The sequence below is a fragment of the Oreochromis aureus genome, linkage group 22, assembly GCF_013358895.1.
Source record: "Oreochromis aureus strain Israel breed Guangdong linkage group 22, ZZ_aureus, whole genome shotgun sequence".
Lineage (NCBI taxonomy): Eukaryota > Metazoa > Chordata > Actinopteri > Cichliformes > Cichlidae > Oreochromis > Oreochromis aureus.
The window spans coordinates 6,365,686-6,386,209 of NC_052962.1; the positions used below are offsets into that span (position 1 = coordinate 6,365,686).

The following is a 20,524-nucleotide window of genomic DNA, read 5'->3' on the forward strand; positions in this document are numbered from 1 at the left end:
AACACCTGCAGGAGCTGCTTGCTGCAGGTGTGATAAGAGAGTCTCAGTCACCCTTCCCGTCTCCCATTGTTGTGGTGAGAAAGCGGAACAATGATGTGCGTCTATGTATAGACTTTCGCAAGCTGAACTTGCAAACAATAAAAGACTCTTACGCACTTCCAAATCTGGAAGAGACATTCTCTGCCCTTTCAGGATCCAAGTGGTTCACGGTCCTCGATCTTAAGTCTGGGTATTACCAGATAGAGGTTGAGGAAGCAGACAAAGAAAAGACCGCGTTTGTGACACCGCTTGGGTTCTGGGAGTTTAACCGCATGCCGCAGGGCATAACCAACGCCCCAAGCACCTTCCAGCGGCTGATGGAGCGCTGTGTGGGCGATATGAACTTACATGAAGTGCTCGTCTTTTAGACGATCTCATCATCTTCTCAGATAGTTTGGAAGAACACGAACGACGACTTATGCGGGTACTCCATCGCCTTAAAGAGTATGGCCTAAAGTTATCGCCGGAAAAATGTAAATTTTTCCAAACCACAGTTCGGTATCTTGGGCATGTAATCTCTGAAAGCGGAGTTGAGACGGATCCCGAAAAGATTCAGGCCCTAAAGACCTGGCCACGGCCCAAGAATCTCAAAGAACTGAGATCTTTTCTAGGGTTCTCAGGTTACTACAGACGTTTTGTAAAAGGGTACTCGTCCATAGTACGCCCACTCAGTGACCTCACTCGTGGTTACCCACCACTCCGTAAGAAATCAAAGTCCAAAGAACCCAACCAGACCTACTTTGATCCCAAACTGCCATTTGAGGACCGATGGACCGCAGAGTGTCAAAAAGCTTTTGACTCCATCATTGAAAAGCTAATGTCAGCCCCCGTCTTGGGCTTTGCAGACTCGAAGCTGCCTTATGTGCTCCATACCGATGCCAGTACTACTGGCTTAGGTGCAGCACTCTACCAGGAGCAGGAAGGTCAGCTCAGAGCCATAGCTTTTGCCAGTCGTGGGTTATCAAGAAGTGAAGCACGATATCCAGCCCACAAGTTGGAGTTTTTAGCACTCAAATGGGCAGTGACTGAAAAGTTTCACGATTATTTGTATGGTGGTCAGTTCACTGTAGTTACAGATAGTAACCCACTCACATACATATTGACCTCTGCTAAGTTAGATGCCACTGGCTATAGGTGGCTTGCCGCTTTGTCTAACTACAACTTTAAGTTACAGTATAGAGCAGGCAAGTACAACCTAGACGCAGATGGGTTGTCTAGACGTCCTCATGGAGAACTCGTAAATGATGTCCAGTCCAGGAAAGAGCAGGAGCGTGTAAGCCGATTTGTAGAGCGTCACCTAGCTGACACTGACACCACTGACACCCTAAAGCTTGTAGATAGTGATGTTGTCCAAGCAATCTGTCGAAATCACCTTGTAAAAGTCAGTAATGATTGTCAGGATAGTGGTGTTACACTTGTAGAGTCACTTACCCTCTCAGCTGATGCGATCCCAGACATCTATGTTTCAGAAGAACATCATGGCTTACCAACCATTCCTGCCTTGTCCCAATCAGAAATTAAGGATAAGCAGAGAGCAGACTCGACAATCAACCAAGTTATCAAACAAATCGAACATGGCCAGACACCTCCACCGACTGTTAGAAAAGAACTCCCAGATCTCCCTCTTTTGCTTAGGGAACTCAGTCGATTGGAAATGCACAATGAGGTGTTATACAGAAAAAGACAAGATGGAGACCAGGTGACCCACCAGCTTGTTCTTCCTGAGGAGCTCAGAGCTTCAGTGCTCCAAAGTTTGCATGATGACATGGGCCACTTAGGTATCGACAGAACCCTTGATCTGGTCAGAACCCGATTCTATTGGCCACGCATGGCAACAGAGGTTGAGCAAAAAGTGAAAACATGTGATCGTTGTATACGGAGAAAGAGTCCTCCTGAAAAAGCAGCTAGACTGGTCAACATAACAACAACCAGACCTTTAGAACTCGTCTGTATGGATTTTCTCAGTCTAGAACCAGACAGTAGCAACACACGTGATATCCTTGTGATAACCGATCATTTCACTAAATTTGCCCTCGCGTTGCCCACCTCTAATCAAAAGTCACGAACGGTCGCCAGGTGCCTGTGGGACCAGTTCATTGTCCACTACGGCATACCTGAGCGCCTGCACAGCGATCAGGGTCCTGATTTTGAGGCAAAACTAATAAAAGATCTGTGTGAGATCTCTGGGATAAAGAAAATAAGAACTACCCCGTACCACCCACGTGGTAACCCTACTGAACGATTTAATAGAACACTACTTAGTATGTTAGGAACACTGGAATCCAAACAAAAGTCTCACTGGAAAGACTATGTTATGCCATTAGTACATGCGTACAATTGCACCCGTAGTGATGCAACAGGGTTTACACCCTACAAGTTGATGTTTGGTAGAAAACCCAGATTAGCTGTTGATCTTGCATATGGACTTCCTCTCAGCAAAGATCAAAAAGTGACACATTCGCAATATGTTGAAAGTCTCAAGAAACGGCTAGAGGAAAGCTATAGGTTAGCTTCTCAAACTGCACAAAAAGTGGCAGACAAGAATAAGGTCAGATTTGATCGCAAAATAACTGTTTCAGAACTTGAACCTGGGGACCGGGTTTTAGTTAGAAACGTGCGGCTGCGTGGCAAGCACAAACTTGCTGATAAATGGGAGGCAGACATCCATGTGGTAGTCAAACGTGCAGGCGACCTACCCGTTTATACTGTTAAACCCGAGTCAAAGCTAGGTCCCTCCCGAACTTTACACAGAGACCTGTTGCTTCCCTGCAGTTTCCTCCCGGTTGCCACCGCAGACATATCTGAGCCACAGCAGGTTCACCGTCCTAAAACGCGTCAAACTGTTGTCACAGAAAGCAATGAGGATGAAGAATCAATGGAACTTGACAATGAACTTTTCATTCAATGGGTTGATGATTCCCCATGTGAAGAAATAACCAGATTTACTACTGTACATGAATATCCAAAACCTTCTCATGAACCAGACATTACAAACTTACCTGATTGTGACCTTTCTGAAACTGCTAGCAACAAGGAGCCGAATATGGATAAAAATGCAAGCAAAGACGAACTTACGGATCATGTGCTTGTTGAAAACTTACCAGATGGGGACGAGATTGGAATTGACAATCCTGTGGACAATGGAACCGAAACCGTATTGGATGAATCGTCTGAGGATTCAGTTAAAGAACCAGGAAACCAGCCTGTTAACTCACCTGATGAGATGGACAGTGGTGATCCCATTACAACTCAACCAGTAAGACAGTCAACAAGAATCAGACATCCACCTAAAAGACTTGATTATCCTGATTTAGGAAACCCTCTGGTGACTGTTGTGAAATCACTTTTCCAGGGTTTAAGCATAGCCTTTTCTGAGTCCCTAAATAATACAGAGGGACAGTACTGGCTACACATGCAACGAGACGTGCATGATATTTAGCTGGGGAGAGTGTAACCCGGTAGAGAAAACTGCCTTTGTTATTCTTTTTTTTCTTGTTTTCGCTTTATTTGTATAAATGTATTTTCATTCTTTTATTTTGAAAAGCAACATTTATTTTGAAAAAAGGAAGTGTGATCCTCCAGCAAACTTTATTTTTCCTGTTGCCGGATCACAAGGGATAAATGCCTTTTTCATTGGTTGAAGGTGGTTTTAGCCCCGTCTTCCAAAACACCAGACCATCATTTCACATGAGCTAGGTCTTTTCGCACGTGGAAGTAGATGAGACAGGCCACGGATAGCTCGTGCGGAATTTTCTAACATTTTGGTGAGTTGAGCCCATGTGTTTGAAAGAATAAAAATGTGTTAGTCTGTTGCTAAAAGTTGTTTCTTCTGTTCATACCATTTCGTGAGTGGTAATTTGCTGTTAAAAAAACGATGGAAATGCTGTTTGTGGTAGAATTTGTTAGTATACTTGAAGGATGATTGGAAAAATCTATTATCTTGCTGTTTATACCTATTAATCACAGTTTCATGGTTAAAAAGAACGAGAAATTCATTTGTTGTTTTACATGGTTAAAATAATTTCATGTACAACGAGAGATATATTCAAAGCATGCATGTAATGTATTACTGTGGTAATGTGGAAAAGATAAAGAACTGAAGCTATAGCTGTGATACGAGAGAAGAAACGGAGCTGGCTGTGTGCAATAATGTTAATATTGTTGTGCAGGCTAGGTTTTTTTCCCTTGTTCGTGTGGAAGGAACTAAGATTCTGGATTACGATGGATTCTCTCCGGATGGATATGGCGAGCCTGAGCCCGGACTGAACTTTGCAGAGGAACTTACTCTTCTTCCTCGACGGAGAGTCCCAAGTGGTAACACACAAACCACAAACGAAAGAGAAAAAGAACTAGACTAAGAATTTCTGACTTGACAAATGACCAAAGACAAAAAGACAATTGAACATTGAGCTCAAATGACTATTTTTGGGGTTATTTTTGTTTTGCCGGCTTATTCTTATTATTGTTATTGTTATTATTACCATTACTACTGTCAATGTGGAATTTGTGTCTTGTTTATTTCAATTTTGTGCAAAATAATAACTGTTGCTGCTCAAATTCCTGTCTCCAGCCATTTCATTCCGTATTCGCCTCGCTTTCTATTGTAGCCCTGCCGAACCTAGCAACTGGTCCATAGTTTGGCTGTCCTAAACTATTTAAAATGAGTCAGTGGTTACACTTGGTCAAAAATGACTCCAAGGTTCCTCACAGTGTTACTGGAGGCCAAGGTAATGCCATCCAGAGTAAAAATCTGGTTAGATACCATATTTCTAAGATGTTCAGGTCCGAGTATAATTACCTCAGTTTTATCTGAATTAAGAAGCAGAAAGTTAGCGGCCAACAATGTCTTTATGTCTTTTAAGACATTCCTGCAGTTTAACTAATTGGTGTGTGTTATCTGGCTTCATGGATAGATAGAGCTGGGTGTCATCTGTATACTGTGTCTTCTAATGATACTGCCTAAGGGAAGCATGTATAATGTAAACAGAATTGGTCCTAGCACTGAACCCTGTGGAACACCGTAGTTGACCTTAGTGTGTGAAGAGGACTCTCCATTTACATGTACAAATTTGATTCTATTAGATAGATATGATACAAACCACTGCAGCGCAGTAATTGTAATACCTACAGCGTGCTCTAATCGCGCTAATAGAATATTATGGTCAACAGTATCGAACGCTGCACTGAGGTCTAGCAGGACAAGCACAGAGATGAGACCACTGTCAGAGGCCATAAGAAGATCATTTGTAACCTTCACTAAAGCTGTTTCTGTGCTGTGATGAGCTCTGAAACCTGACTGAAACTCTTCAAATAAGCCATTCCTCTGCAGATGATCTGTTAGCTGTTTGACAACTACTCTTTCAAGGATTTTTGATATGAAAGGAAGGTTGGAGATTGGCCTATAATCAGCTAAGACTGCTGGGTCTAGGGATGCTTTTTAAGGAAAGGTTTAACTACTGCCAGCTTGAAGGCCTGTGGTACATAGCCGATTATTAGAGATAGGTTGATCATATTTAAGATTGAAGCATTAATTAATGGCAGGACTTCTTTGAGCAGTTTTGTAGGAATGGGGTCTAAAAGACACGTTGATGGTTTGGAGGAAGTAATTATTGAAGTTAACTCAGAAAGATCAATTGGAGAAAAAGAGTCTAACTTAACATCGATGGTACTAAAAGTAGCTGTAGATAATATTACATCTGTGGGATGATTATTGGTAATTTTTTCTCTAATGATTAAAATTTTATTTGTGAAGAAGTTCATGAAGTCATTACTAGTTAACATTAAAGGGATGGTTGGCTCAACAGTGCTCTGGCTTTTTGTCAGCCATGCTACAGTGCTGAGGACAAACCTGGGGTTGTTCTTATTTTCTTCAATCAGTGACGAATAGTAAGATGTTTTGGCTTTGCGGAGGGCTTTCTTATAAAGCAACAAACTATTTCTCCAGGCTAAATGATGATTTTCTAAATTTGTGACACACCATTTCCTCTCCAGCTTACGAGTTATCTGCTTTGGGCTACGTGTTTGAGAATTATACCACGGAGTCAAGTACTTCTGATTTGAGGCCTTAGTTTTCACCGGAGCTACAGTATCAAGAGTCGTACATAGTGAGGAGGTAAAATTATTAACAAGACCTCTGTTGGAGTAGCGTTCAGGTAGCTGCTCTGCTCTATGTTGTTACAGGGCATTGAAGATGATAACAGTGGGTGGATTATATTCTTAAACTTAGTTACAGCGCTTTCAGAAAGACATCTACTGTGATAAAGTCTACTCCCCACTGCTGTGTAATCAATTATTGTAAATGTAAATTTTATCAGGAAATGATCAAACAGCAGAGGGTTTTCAGGAAATACTGTTAAATGTTCAGTTTCTATGCCTTACGTTAAAACAAGATCTAGAGTGTGATTAAAGTGGTGGGTGGGTTCTTTTACATTTTGAGAGAAGCCAATTGAGTCTAATAACAGATTAAATGCCATGTTGAGGCTGTCATTTTTAGCATCTACATGGATGTTAAAATCACCCACAATAATTATTTTATCTGAGCTGAGCACTAAATCAGATAAAAAAGTCTGAGAAATCAGACAGAAACTCTGTGTAAGGCCCAGGTGGACGATTGATGATAACAAGTAAGACTGGTTTCTGAGTTTTACAGCTGGGGTGGACAAGGCTAAGCATCAGGCTTTCAAATGAATTACAAGTCTGTCTTGGTCTTTGGTTGATTCATCGGCTGGTGTGAAAAATTGCTGCCACACCGCCCCCTCAGCCTGTGCTTCGTGATTTCTGGTAGTTAGAATGACTCGGGGGTGTTGATTCATTTAAACTAACATAATCATCCTCCTGCAACCAGGTTTCTGTAAGGCAGAGTAAATCGATTTGTTGATCAATTATTAAGTCATGTACTAACAGAGACTTGGAGGAGAGAGACCTAATATTTAAGGTTCAAGGTTCAAGGTTCTTGAACAAAAATGCAAAAATGGGGGGACGGGGGACAATGTGCAGTAGTAACATGTATACATAACGTGAATTAAATAGGAATAGACAATCTGAGTATTTTACAGAATAGACAATATGAACATATTTAAAATTAAAGGAATTTGAAACGTACATTGTGCCGATGGGTTTGGGGGGGGGTAGGGTTGGTTTAGGGCCCGGATGGCTTGGGGATAGAAGCTCCTCTTGAGTCTCTCTGTCCTTGCCCGGATGATGCGGAACCTTCTGCCGGATTGCAGAAGTTGGAACAGTTTGTTGCCAGGATGGGATGGGTCTTTCAGTGTCTGCGCTGCTCTAGTCCGGCATCTCCTGGTGTAGGTATCCTGAAGCGGGGGGAGAGCTATCCTGCAGCAGCGTTCTGCTGTACGGATCACTCTGGAGAGCTTTTTGGTCCTAAACACAGCTGTTCCCAAACCATGATGTGATGTTCTGTGTGAGGATGCTCTCCACAGCGCCTGTATAGAAAATCCTGAGGATCTTTGGAGAGACTAGGGATGGGTATCGTTTAGGTTTTATCCGATACCGGTGCCAAACCGGTACTTTTGAAACGGTGCCGGTGCTTAAACGGTGCTCAAACCGGTGCTTAAAGAATGGAGAACACAAAATTGGTCCAAAAACCTCTCATGTTCAGCTTTTTTTTTGTAAAAAGATAACAATGTTAGCCTTTTCTGCAGCTATAGGGCATATGTGGTATCACTCTTGGCTGGAAGCAGTGCTTAAACAATGGAAAAAAACACAAACTTTGTCCAAAAACCTCTCATGTTTAGCTGGTTTTTTTGTAAAAAGATAACAATGTTAGCCTTTTCTGCAGCTATAGGGCATATATGGCATCACTCTTGGCTGGAAGCAGTGCTTAAACAATGGAAAAAACACAAACTTTGTCCAAAAACCTCTCATGTTTAACTGTTTTCCACTTTTTCTTTGGTCATTTTAGCCTTTTTGGCCAGGGTGAAGGGAGTATCTGCCATCAAACAAGAAGACAGCCCCATGTAACTACGACGGTGTTTGCTAGTTCATCTTACATGCATTAATGTAATAATGTGGTTAGCGTACTCAACGTTAATTACACACGAACAACATGAAGCTACTCACGTAGAGAAGAACGGCTGCTGCTGCCATCATCATCCGTCATCATTTCTGCTACGCTGACAGGGCTAGGGGCCAGGACTCTCCTCTTTGGGTTTTTGGGGGATGTTGCTAACTCCGGGTCCAATAACAGGCACCACACCCCCGCAGTAGATGTGCACGGTGTGAGGTCTCGCTGCAAGCTATCAAACACGGCGCATTTCTCGGCTTTAAAAAAAACGCTATGCGTCGCCAGGTGTTTCATCAGATTTGAGGTGTTACCTCCTTTGACAGTATCACAGTATCAGCTTAAAGCACTTGTTGCAGGCTGCTGAGTTTGCATCTTTTGCTGTGAAGTACAGCCAGACTTTTGATCGCTTCGCCTTGGGCATTTTTAATCTGTAGCTCTGCTCTAAAAGAACGTACGTACCTGGCCCCGCCTACTATCCTCGGGAATGTAAAATGATTGGCTAGAATTAGCTCAGGAAAAAAAAAGCACCGAAATAAAGCACCGAAATAAAGCACCGAAATGTGCGCTGCTTTTCGGTCTGGTTACTACCGTTTATGTCAGAACCGGTGCCATCATGGCACTGGACACCGGTACCCATCCCTAGGAGAGACCCTGAACTTCCTCAGTTGTCGTAGGTGGTACAGGCGCTGCCTAGCCTTTTTGGTCTGGACCTGAATGTGGGCAGCCCATGTCAGGTCTGAGGAGATGTGGACACCAAGATACTTGAAGGACTGCACCCTCTCCACTGGAGCCCCATTGATGATAAAGGGCTTGTAGTCTCTGTGCTGATTCCTTCTGAAGTCCACCACCAGCTCCTTGGTCTTGCCAACGTTCAGCTGGAGATGGTTGTCCTGGCACCATGATGCCAGATTCTTCACTTCGTCCATGTAGGCCGCCTCATTGTTGTTGGAGATGGCACCCAACACCACTGTGTCGTCAGCAAACTTCACAATGGTGTTGGAGCCGTGGGTGGCCACACAGTCTGAAGTGTAGAGGGAGTAGAGCAGTGGCGAGAGGACACATCCTATGCTCACATGCTCCTGTGTTGATGGTGATGCTGTTAGAGACGCATCTACCCACCCTCACCACCTGAGCTCTGCCAGTGAGGAAGTCCAGCACCCATGCACACAGACGGCTGTTGAGTCCCAGATCGCTGGAGAAGCTGGAGAACTCAGGAGTGGACCATCACCTCACTACCTGGATTTTGGACTACCTCACCGACCGACCACAGTATGTGAGGACTCAGGGCTGTGTGTCGGACAGGGTCGTCTGCAGTACGGGGGCCCCACAGGGAACGGTTCTGGCTCCGTTCCTCTTCACCATCTATACTGCAGACTTCTCCCACAACTCCACCCTGTGCTTCCTGCAGAAGTTCTCTGATGACTCTGCAATAGTCGGCCTGATCACTGATGGGGACGACAAGGAGTACAGAGGACTGACTCAAGACTTTGTGGACTGGTGCCAGCTGAACTACCTCCAGATCAATGCCAGTAAAACCAAGGAGCTGGTGGTAGACTTCATGAGGCACAAACATCCTCCACTGCAACCACTGAACATCCAAGGTATGGACATCGAGGCTGTGGACAGCTACAGGTACCTTGGTGTTCATCTGAACAGCAAACTGGACTGGACTCATAACTCAGACGCCCTCTACAGGAAAGGGCAGAGCAGACTGTACCTGCTGCGGAGACTCAGGTCGTTTGGAGTGGAGGCCCACTCCTGAAGACCTTCTATGACTCTGTGGTGGCCTCAGCCATCTTTTTATGGTGTGGTCTGCTGGGCGGCAACATCTCTGCTGGGGACAGGAAGAGACTGAACAGGCTGATCCGAAGGGCCAGCTCTGTTCTAGGATGCCCTCTGGACCCAGTGGAGGTGGTGAGTGACAGGAGAATGGCGGCTAAGCTGTCATCCCTGTTGGACAACATCTCCCACCCCATGCATGAGACTGTGACAGCACTGAGCAGCTCCTTCAGTGGGAGACTGCGGCACCCACGGTGTGGGACGGAGAGATTTCGCAGGTCTTTCCTCCCCACTGCTGTCAGACTCCACAATAAAGACTTTTGCAGCTGATCAAACACACACATCCACACATGTGCAATAACACTAATGTGCAATAATCTTTTCTGGCATCGTTGTATTTTTACTCAGTTGTATATAGCATTTGTATTCTATTTTTATCTTATTGTATATTTTATTCTATTTTATTCTACTGTATATAGTATTTTATTTTATTCTATTCTGTACAGTTGTGTACTGTATTTATTCTTATTTTTATTCTAATTTTTGCTTCATAACTTTTGCACTGTCCACTTCCTGCTGTGACAAAACAAATTTCCCACGTGTGGGACTAATAAAGGTTATCTTATCTTATCTTATCCCTCAGCTTTGTGAACAGTCTGCTGGGCACTATTGTGTTAAATGCTGAACTGTAATCAATAAAGAACATTCTCACATAGTTACCCTGTTTCTTGTCCACGTGGCTGAGGGTGGTGTGCAGGACGTGGGTGATGGCGTCCTCAGTGGATCTGTTGGGTCAGTAGGTGAACTGGAGCGGATCTGTGGTGTCTGGGATGGAAGAGGAGATGATGTTCTTCAGCAGCCTCTCAAACACCTTCATTACTACCGAGGTCAGCGCAACTTGCCGGTAATCATTCAGGGATGACGGTTTGCTGTTCTTGGGCACAGGGATGATGGTGGATCTTTTGAAGCATGTGGAGACCACAGACTTCGCCAGGGACTCGTTGAAGATGGAAGTGAACACACCTGCTAGCTGGTCAGCACAGCAGTGCAGCAGACGGCCGGTGATGCTGTCTGGCCCCGTCGCTTTCCTTGTGTTCACTCTCCTCAATGCCGCTAGGACGTCATGCTCCGCGATGCTGGTCACCGGTCTCTCGGTGGATTAATAATCCACATTTCACTGTTTTACTCTTTGGTTCTCTTTGGTTCAGATGTGGACTGTATTGTTCTTTCTTTGTGATTTTTTTATGTTTAAGTTGTTTGTTGCTGGTTTTTAGTTTGTTTTTAAACACAGTTGTTGGTGCCTACAAGCTGCCGGGAAATGTTTTTCCAGGTGGCTCATTGCAAACCCTTGGCTGGTCACATGGGTTATGATAAAACTGTGGAAGGATGTCTAGCACAATAAAAAAACTGTATGAATTACTGGGTGTTAAATCTGTTCAGACCAGCATCTACCACTGTCAGACTGATGGGTTGGTGGAGCGGTTGAATAAGACCTTAAGTCATGAGGAGGAACCCAATTGGGATCGCTGGTTAAACCCTCTGTTTGAAGTGCAGGAGGTGCCCCAGGCCTCCACTGGATTTTCTCCTTCTGAACCCCACAGCAGGAATCCATGGGGTTGTTCGACCTTGTTAAACAAAACTAGGATGAAGGTCCAAGCCCGGCAAACAATGAGATTTAGCACATTCTGGACGTCAGAGCAAAACTATACATGTTGGGGAGGTTATCATGAGAGAATTTGCTCCAGGCCTTGGAACCTCAGGAGCACCTGTACAACAAAGGGGCTAGACTCAGTCAGTTTTAACCGGGGGATAAAGTGCTTGTATTACTCCCTTCTTCTAGCTAGCCAAGTGGCAAGGACCCTTTGTGGTCACATGGCGAGTGGGAAACGTTGACTATGAAGGGGTTGGACAAGTGAGAAGCCGATAGATATATCACCTCAACCTCCACAAAGCATGGAGAGAGGCTGAAACCGCTTCTCTGGTGAGCCTGGTTAAGAAGATAGATGAGTTCGGGCCGGAGGTGCCAAATTCCACCATTCCCACCTCCCTCCTCTGTGATAACCATCTTACACAGGCCCAGAGAGTGGATGTTGCTGCACTGCAGCAGAGTTTTGCAGATGTGTTCTCCCCATGCCTGGCTGTACCACTCATAGAGCACCATTTTGAAACACGCCCTGGTGTGACAGTGTATTCATGACCCTAGCGGTTACCTGAACATCACCTGAGACAAATTGTTCAGAGGGAATTGGCTGAAATGCTAAAGCTGGGAGTAATAGAAGAAACACACGGTGCGAGGTGTAGCCTTATGCTTCTTGTGGTGAAGAAAGATGGGTCTAAACAGTTCTGTGTTGACTACTGCAAGGTGAATAAAGTGTCACAGTTTAATGCTTATCCTATGCCCCAGGTCGACAAACTCCTCAACCGGTTAGGCACTGTTCATTTTTTCACAACACCAGATTTAAACAAGGGCTACTGGCAGATTCCATTGTCTGCCGAATCCAGAAAAAAATCCTTCTCCACTCTGTCCAGTTTGTACCGATTTGTCTCGGAGCCCCTGCCACCTTCCAGCGCCTCGTGGACTGGGTGCTGCATCTACAAACTGCATATACTCAGGGTCATCATCCACAGTGACACCTGGATGGAGGATGTGCAGCGAGTGGCTGCGGTCCTGGAGTCCCTAAGGCAGGCAAGAATAGTGCAGTTGGATGACTACCCCAGTTTGTGCCTGGCTTCACAGACCTGACCAGCTCCTTGACTGATCACACATGAAACAGTCCCCCCAGATCTTGTCCAGTGGACTGAGTAGTGCCAGGTAGGGATGGGTATCGAAACCCAGTTCTTGTTGAGAACCGGTTCCCACTGTTTCAATTCCTTGGAATCGTTTGCCATTTTTGCACACGATTCCCTTATCGATTCCAGTCGCCCCGAATGATGTCACCACGTTGCGGAGCGTCATTTACCTGGCAGGGCGCCTAAGCGGCTCAAACGCTCAAAAGTTTGGTTATACTTTACGAGAACGGATGACAATGGGACAACTTGCAATACTTGCAAAGTAGATATTTCATTTAAAGGAGGAAACACTACGAATATGCAAAAGCATTTGCTCACAAAACACGCGATAACCTTAAATGAATGTCGTGTTTTTAATTCCGCTCCGGACTCGTGAATCTCAACCCAGCAGCAGCGGTAACGTTTGCACGTCCTCTCCCGTTAATGCGGCAGGTAAATAATCAACTAACAGTGCATATTATGTTAGCGCGATCTGCCTTATTACAAAACCTACCATTACTGTGCGCTGCATTTAGGTGACCATGGTGAGAGAGACAGACAGAGTCTGGCTGGCTCAGATGCTGGCAGTTCTCGCTGCAGTCTACCGGTAGCGTCTCCTTTCAGGCGAATGTCACCGAGCAGTGACTAAGTTTGTGGTGAAAGGCTTGCACCCATTTGCCACAGCAGATGCCCCGATTTTCGGTAAGTGAATGTGTTTAATTGTAGGCAGGGACATTATTGGATATTCTTGTGTAATTGCTACAGAATAATTTATGTTATGTTAAGAATATTTATTTTATTATTTTACATTTACAATTTTTCCTGGGGACCCTGTGACACCCCATTGAAGAGCCGTAGGCTGTGGATCTCTTAAGATCTCACTGTTGGGTTTGTAAGGCCATGTTACTCCTAAATTTCTATCTTGTTCAAAGAGAAGATATAAAACAGTTCTAAGCTAATAAGAATCAATAAGAGAATCGATACAGAATCGAACCGTTAAACAGAATCGAAAATGGAATCGGAATTGTGAAAATCTTATCAATACCCATCCCTAGTGCCAGGGGTGTTTGCGCAGGTGAAGAAGAATCTCTGTGGGGAACCCCTGCTTCACACTCCTATCTTCCCCTCCCCTTCTTTCTCCAGACCGACGTTTGAAACAGAGGGCTGGGGGCCATCTGGTCCCAGCTGATAATGGGGGTTAATTGCTCTGTTGAGTCCAGCCAGAAACTGTCAGAGCGAGAAGCCTGGTACAGCACTGTAGAAAAAGAGTGCTTGGCAATCCAGTGGGCAGTTGAATCTCTTCATTATTACCTCCTGGGCTGCCCTAGGAGTAGGCTTGGCTGGATGGCTCCCTGGTCTAAGTCGGGGGATGGGAATGGATGAAATTTATTCTCTGGACAGGTGTGCTTTATACACATAGACTAAGATCAAAAGTATCTGTAACTGACTGACTAACTGGTGCGTGTTATCTGGCTTCATGGATAGATAAAGTTGGGTATCATCAACAAAGCTGTGAAAGTGTATGCTAGGCCTTCCAGCGATGCTGCCGAAAATAAAGAACTGGTACAGAACCCTGGTCAATAGTATCAAACGCTGCACTGAGGTCTAGCAGGACAGTGATGAGTCCACTGTCAGAGGCCATAAGAAAATAATTTGTAACCTTCACTGAAACAGTTTCTGTCCTGTGATGGGCTCTGAATCCTGACTGAAACATGTCAAATGAGCCATTTCTCTGAAGATGATCTGTTAGCTGTTTTACAACTACTCTTTCAAGAATTTGAGATACAAGGAAGGTTGGCGATTAGCCTATGATTACCTAAGACCCCTGGGTCATGAGATAGCATTTAAGGTAATGGTTTAACTACTGCCAGCTTGAAGGCCTGTGGTACATAGCCGATTATTAGAGACAGGTTGATCATATTTAAGATTGAAGCATTAATTAATGCTTCTTTGACTTCTTTGAGCAGTCTTGTAGGAATGGGGTCCAAAAGACACGTTGATGGTTTGGCAGAAGTAATTACTGAAGTAAACTCAGAAAGATCAATTGGAGAAAATGACTCTAAATAAATATCAATGGTACTGAAAGTAGCTGTACATAGTGTTACATCTGTGAGATGATAATGAGTATTTTTTTCTCAAATGGTTAACATTTTATTTGTGAGGTAATTCATGAAGTCATTACTAGTTAACATTAAAGGAATGGCTGACTCAACAGAGCTCTGACTTTTTGTCAGCCTAGCTACAGTGCTGAAGACAAACTTCTCACTATTCATCATTGATTAAAGAAAATAAGATGTTCTTCTTTACTAAAGACTTTTTTTTATAAAGCAGCAAGCTATTTTTCCAGGCTAAATGATGATCTTCTAAATTTTTGAGACGCCATTTCCTTGCCAGCTTATGAGTTATCTGCTTTCAGGTGCAAGAGTTATACCAGGGAGTCTTGTACTTCTTATCTGAGGCTTTTTTCACAGGAGCTACAACATCCAGAGTCCAGAGCTACTGCTCACCAGTCCAACACAGTGCATTACAGAAAATTAATCACAGTACACCAAGCTAACCTGGTAGTCCTGCTCTAAGCTGAGTATTTACATGCAACCTTTGAATAACACATTTTTTTAAACATTCTTCAAAGTACTATGTGATTCTAACAGATATGGACACTGCAACCTACCGGGATGACAGAAGCATACAACTGCAATGTGGTAATTCTAGCCAATTTATATAATTATTTTTACACTAAAAGAGCATGGGGATGACGCAACAGTTGCATTGTATAACTCGGCGACCCCAGTCAGCACTCTGATGAATCAATAACTGCAGAGTTCAGAGTTTCGTGGCATTAACATCAGCACAAACACTGAGCTGAGTTTAATGAAAGCTTCTCTAGGAGTAATGTTTTTTTGACCTAGTACTTTTGTCCATATAGTGTGCATTAAGCTGAGACATTAAGATGTCAACACATTAATAAAAAGTAGTGCATGTCTGAAAGGGACTAAAAATACCTAAAACTTGTTTTATATGCAATGATATCATCACAGCCCTAGTATTTGTTTTATGCTTGTTGTCCATCATTGTCACTGGAGATATCATAAAATTGCTGGTGTACAATGTAATCTCATTATCACAATCAAACAAGCGTCAGTAAAATTAGAATTTGATTCCTTTTCATCTTGATACAAACTCATTTTCATTCTATAAACAAAAGAAATTGCAGTCGTTGGGAAATAAATTGACTTTCTGCCCTCGTATATAGATCAGGTAAAATGTGGGTGATAAGCCATAAGGTGATTCACAGATGAGACAAACTGCTTTTAACAGTCAATTATAGAGGAATGGCAGGTGCTATTGAAAACAAGTACACAAAAAAGAAGGTAAACTTTTGTTGAGGAACTGATATATCCTCAAGAGAGTAATTTGATGCATACCCATACCTCCTTCACTTTGAGTTTTGCATAAGCTGTCCAGTCATTTTGTTCTAAGTGGAAGATGCACTGAGCAGTAAATTAATTACTCTGGTTTTGCTTTGAGCTAGGATTTAACTACATCAAGGTAATTATATTTTCAGAATTATACAACTGAATAAAATGTTTGGTAACAAAAAGTTTTTTTCACTGTAAAATACATAAAATATTAGTATGGACACACATGGAACAGCTGAAGTAAAACATAATGTTCAGGGATGAATTAAGTAAACACCATGAATTTGTTGTTGATTGATAGGTGTGGGCCTAAATTTAAAATGTGTTACATTATCCTACGTGACTCCTTACCAAACCAAATATTTTTAGAGCTAAATAATTCTCTACTACAGATAGTCTTGAAAATAGTTGTTTGCCTAGCAACAACAAGGATACAAGCAAGGTGCAATGTGTAACAAAAGAAAAAAAGAAAAGAAAAAAGAGGGAGATGGTCTAAGAGGCTTGGAAAAAAGCAACTAGACTTCTTTAAGTTTCAGTCACTTTCTTTCTAAGCTGCTTAGACTGCTATGACCTGGATGACAACCTACACAGACAAAGAGGGAGAAGATTTGCTCAGTCTCCAGCCCTTGTGGTGCTGTTCTCATCTTGTTCACCTGCCAATGAAAGTACACCTTGGATGGTTCTGTGGAGAACAACTAGTTTATTCTCCTGCCTTCTCTTTCTCTGGTATACCTCTTCAAGCGGCTGGCCAAGGCTGTCAGTCTTTGCTTGGCAGTTTCCAAGGCCTCAGGTATGGACAGCTTGCTCTACTTCTTAGGCATCTTCTTCATTGCACTTTTCTGCAGCCCCAATAGTTGGCTAACCTCCCTCCGTGCTTCCTTGATCTTGGCATCTAGTCTCCTTCTCCATGGAGGTTACTGCTCCTTGTGGTTGTTCAGCTTGTAGCCAAGCATCTCACTGATAACTGGTATTGTATGTAGTGCTGCATTCACATCATCTAGTAGATCCTCAGAGGGTACGTCACTTAGTCTTGGTAACTGGCTGTGGAGGATCCAGTTTACAAGCTTTGCATGATCCTATGCATTTTTAACAGGGTTGCAATCTGAATAATAATCCAAAGAAACAAATACTCTCACTTGTCTCCCTCTCTTCTGTCAATTTGACAAAAAAAATCCAATCTCTGATTGTATCATTTTTATTTACCTTTAACTATTTGCAGTCAAACAACATAGAGAATCACACAATAAAACATAAAATAAAATATGTGAAACAAACTCACCTTTTTAATTTGTTGTCTTTGTACCAGCTGGTCTCTTTCTCTCTCTCACTTGTCTCCCTCTCTTCTGTTCCTGTGTTTGTGCTGGGTCTGTAACCTCGCTTCACTCCTTCCTGCTCTTTGCAGACTAATTTGGTGCAGGCACTAAGACATCAGTACATGTCATGTAGTTAACTTGAACAGAAAAAAATAGAGAGGAAAAAAAAATAAAAAGCATCTCCGGCTCCAAAGCAGGAACCAGATATCATTGTTCACTTCAAAGAGCTGGCTCTAAGACTTGTCTCGTTCCCGACCGACATCATTAAACACAAGGCAAGCCATTTATGTAGGCTGATCAACCCATGATAACAAATGCTGAAAGCAGAGACAAAAAATGGTAACTAAAAACTAAGGTTAGCACTAGATGTAAAAAAAAAAAAAAAAAAACACAGGCAGACAAACAGCCTAAAAAGAGGTTCAGGGTAACAAAGAATACAGGCAAACTAAGACTGCATGGAAACATCAGAGTAACAGCACATAGCTGAAGTGAATCTAGATTATGAGAAATGGGGAAATAGAACTAAATGCAAAACACAGAAGTTAACTAACAAAGTAAAACAGGACATGAATAACAATAACTGAAACAGAGAAACATGGTGACATGAAGGATAAAACACAGGAGGATGAAACAGAAGTAAACACTGAAGGAACTAAATAAACTCCATAAACAGACTAGGACTAAAATTCATCAACTAGTGTGCACAAAAATGGACCAGAGAATTCAAGATGTTTAGATGTTCAGCCAAATGGCAGATGGTATAATATGACACCTGACAGAAGCTTGTTTCAACTAATGATTCATTAAATCATTGTCAGTAATAACAGGTTATGATTAATTTTTATGGGTTATGCAATGCATTTGGAAAACTGTACAGTGTTTTCAGAAAAAAAAAATCTAACCAAAAACAAAAACTCAGTTGTCATAGATTGAAATTACACATTTGAGCAAACACAGCCTCTAGGTAATGATTTGAAACATTTTTCTTTTTCCCGTTGAGCCACAAATCTCCATCTTCGTCGACTTTCATCTATATAAATTGATTTCTGTCACATGGTATGAGCTATCCAGTGATTTGAAGGTCACAGACTTTCAGAAAGACTCTTGCATGTCTCTCTTCCCTCCTCTTTTTTCTCCCCCTCATGCTGTGGGCGATATTGATTTGTTCCGAGTCAGTTAATCATGACAAGAATGTTGTTCTCTGAAAAATGCATCTCTAAATGTGACCTCCCTGAAGAAAAGAGCTGAACTGTACAAAACACTGTATACAGAATAGCATTAGAGGGGGATTATACCTCATGGTTTTTAACAAAAGAGAGAAAAGCTTTTTGAAATGCATTTTCTGGAAGCAAAATAGTGCATTTTAAAAATGACGTGATAGGTTTCAGACAACAGGCAGAGCAGAGACACTAAAAGGATAAAATTATAAATATTATAATAATGGTCTCACCAGGGTCATATCTACTTGAAAGCATTTTTTGTCACCAGACTCTTTCTTAGAAGTGAATCATTTAAACAAGTAGCAACGTAGCAAATTTATAAGTAGTTTTTGACTGGTCATAATTCTCATTCATTCATTTATAAACAATCTAAAAAATGGAATTACTATTCCATCACAGAATTAAACAGATGAGGTGAAATAGATTTGTGTGTGTGTGTGAGTGAGAGAGAGACCAGTCATCCATCATGCTTTTTATTTCTTTCTAGACATTTGTATTGGAAATGTATTATCCCCCCCCAAAAAGTTCTGTAATTTAGATATGTGGCTATAGAACAGATCTTTTGAAGAAAACATGTTAGTGACAGATTCACTCATTAACTCTTCATTCACTCATACGTTTCCTCCTGTAATCATCTGAATCTGAAATGCTAATATGAAACACAGTCGTAAAGACCATATAATATAAAAAAAAAATAATGCCATTGTTGGTTATGTGTTTACTTTTTTGTTCTTGTTTTTTTCTTGGCTTATTTGTTCGGGGTTTTTGTTTGGTTTTTTGGAATCATAGCCACTGTGACAGACCTGTCCTTTCAATCTTTTGAACTAATCTAAAGAGCCAGCTTAAGTGGTTTGTCGTGTTCCTTGAGCTATTCTTTATGGAGAACCAATAGAGTTTCACTGAAATGAAATGTTTCCTGATTTGATAGTGAATTAAAGAAAAATATGTATATATGTGCAAGAAAACATCTTTTTTTAAATTAATTTATAATTTACCTTTTAATGTTATGTATTTATTTAATCATTTATAAAGGTGGATAAGAGGACTTATTAAAAAACATATTTCTAAATGAAATATGCCTAAGATTAAAAAAATTCAAAATCTCAGTTAAACATTTAAAACATTTTTGAAATCTAAAAAAAATCAATATCTTTTGAAAATGCATTTTAAATCCTCTAATCCTACTGCTACTTTTTTGTAAACATGTCTGATTTTATATTTTGTTTATGCTATTTGTATATGTACAGCACTTTTTGAACCTTGGTTTTTTGTTAAAGTGCTTTATAAATAAAGGTGGTATGGTATGGTATTGTATGGTATGGTACTGTAAACTAAAACTCATGCATTTAAATATGGTAATTTTATAGTTCATATTCTTACTTATCAAGGATATAATCTGTGATGGTTTTAGCTTTATACTAGATTTACTTTTACTAAATTGTCTACGGTACAACGGACCGTTTTTGACTACAATTTTGCGTGGAGATCAGGGGCAGTACCTCTGGATTTCTAGGCATAGCCCAGTAGCTTTCACTTGGGTGGTCTCAGGATCTCATCTCTGCTTTTTTCAGATGATGTGGTTCTGTTGGCTTCATTGGGTGATGGCCTCCAGCTCGCACAGGAACTGTTTGCAGCCAAGTGTGAAACGGTGGAAATGAAAATCAGCACCTCCAAATCTATTCATGGTCCTCAGCTGGGAAAGGGTGGAGTGCCAAATCTGGTTCAGGGACAAGTTCCTGCCCCAAGTGGAGGAGTTTAAGTATCTTGGGGTCTTGTTCACAAGTGACGGCAGAAGGGAGTGAGAGATTGACAGACAGATTGGTGCTGCGGCTGCAGTGATGCGGACTTTGTACCGGTCCATCGTGGTGAAGAGAGAGCTGAGTGTAAAAGCAAAGCTCTTGATTTACCAGTCAATCTACATCCCTACCCTCACCTATGGTCACGAGCTGTGGGTAGTGACTG

General features: G+C 42.1%; 1 protein-coding gene across 1 annotated transcript; it reads left to right on the forward strand.

Moving 5' to 3' along the window:
* Positions 1 to 899: 899 nt before the first annotated feature.
* On the forward strand, positions 900 to 4,704 carry LOC120435655. The gene is made up of 2 exons (XM_039605465.1): positions 900 to 3,803; positions 4,209 to 4,704. The coding sequence occupies exon 1, from the start codon at positions 1,694 to 1,696 to the stop codon at positions 3,476 to 3,478; it is 1,785 nt and encodes a 594-aa protein (XP_039461399.1). The 5' UTR covers positions 900 to 1,693; the 3' UTR covers positions 3,479 to 3,803; positions 4,209 to 4,704.
* The last annotated feature ends 15,820 nt before the right edge of the window (positions 4,705 to 20,524 follow it).

Bases quoted from the DNA above. Each gene is read 5' to 3' on its own strand.
- LOC120435655 (XM_039605465.1), top strand. From the start codon at position 1,694: ATGCACAATGAGGTGTTATACAGAAAAAGACAAGATGGAGACCAGGTG.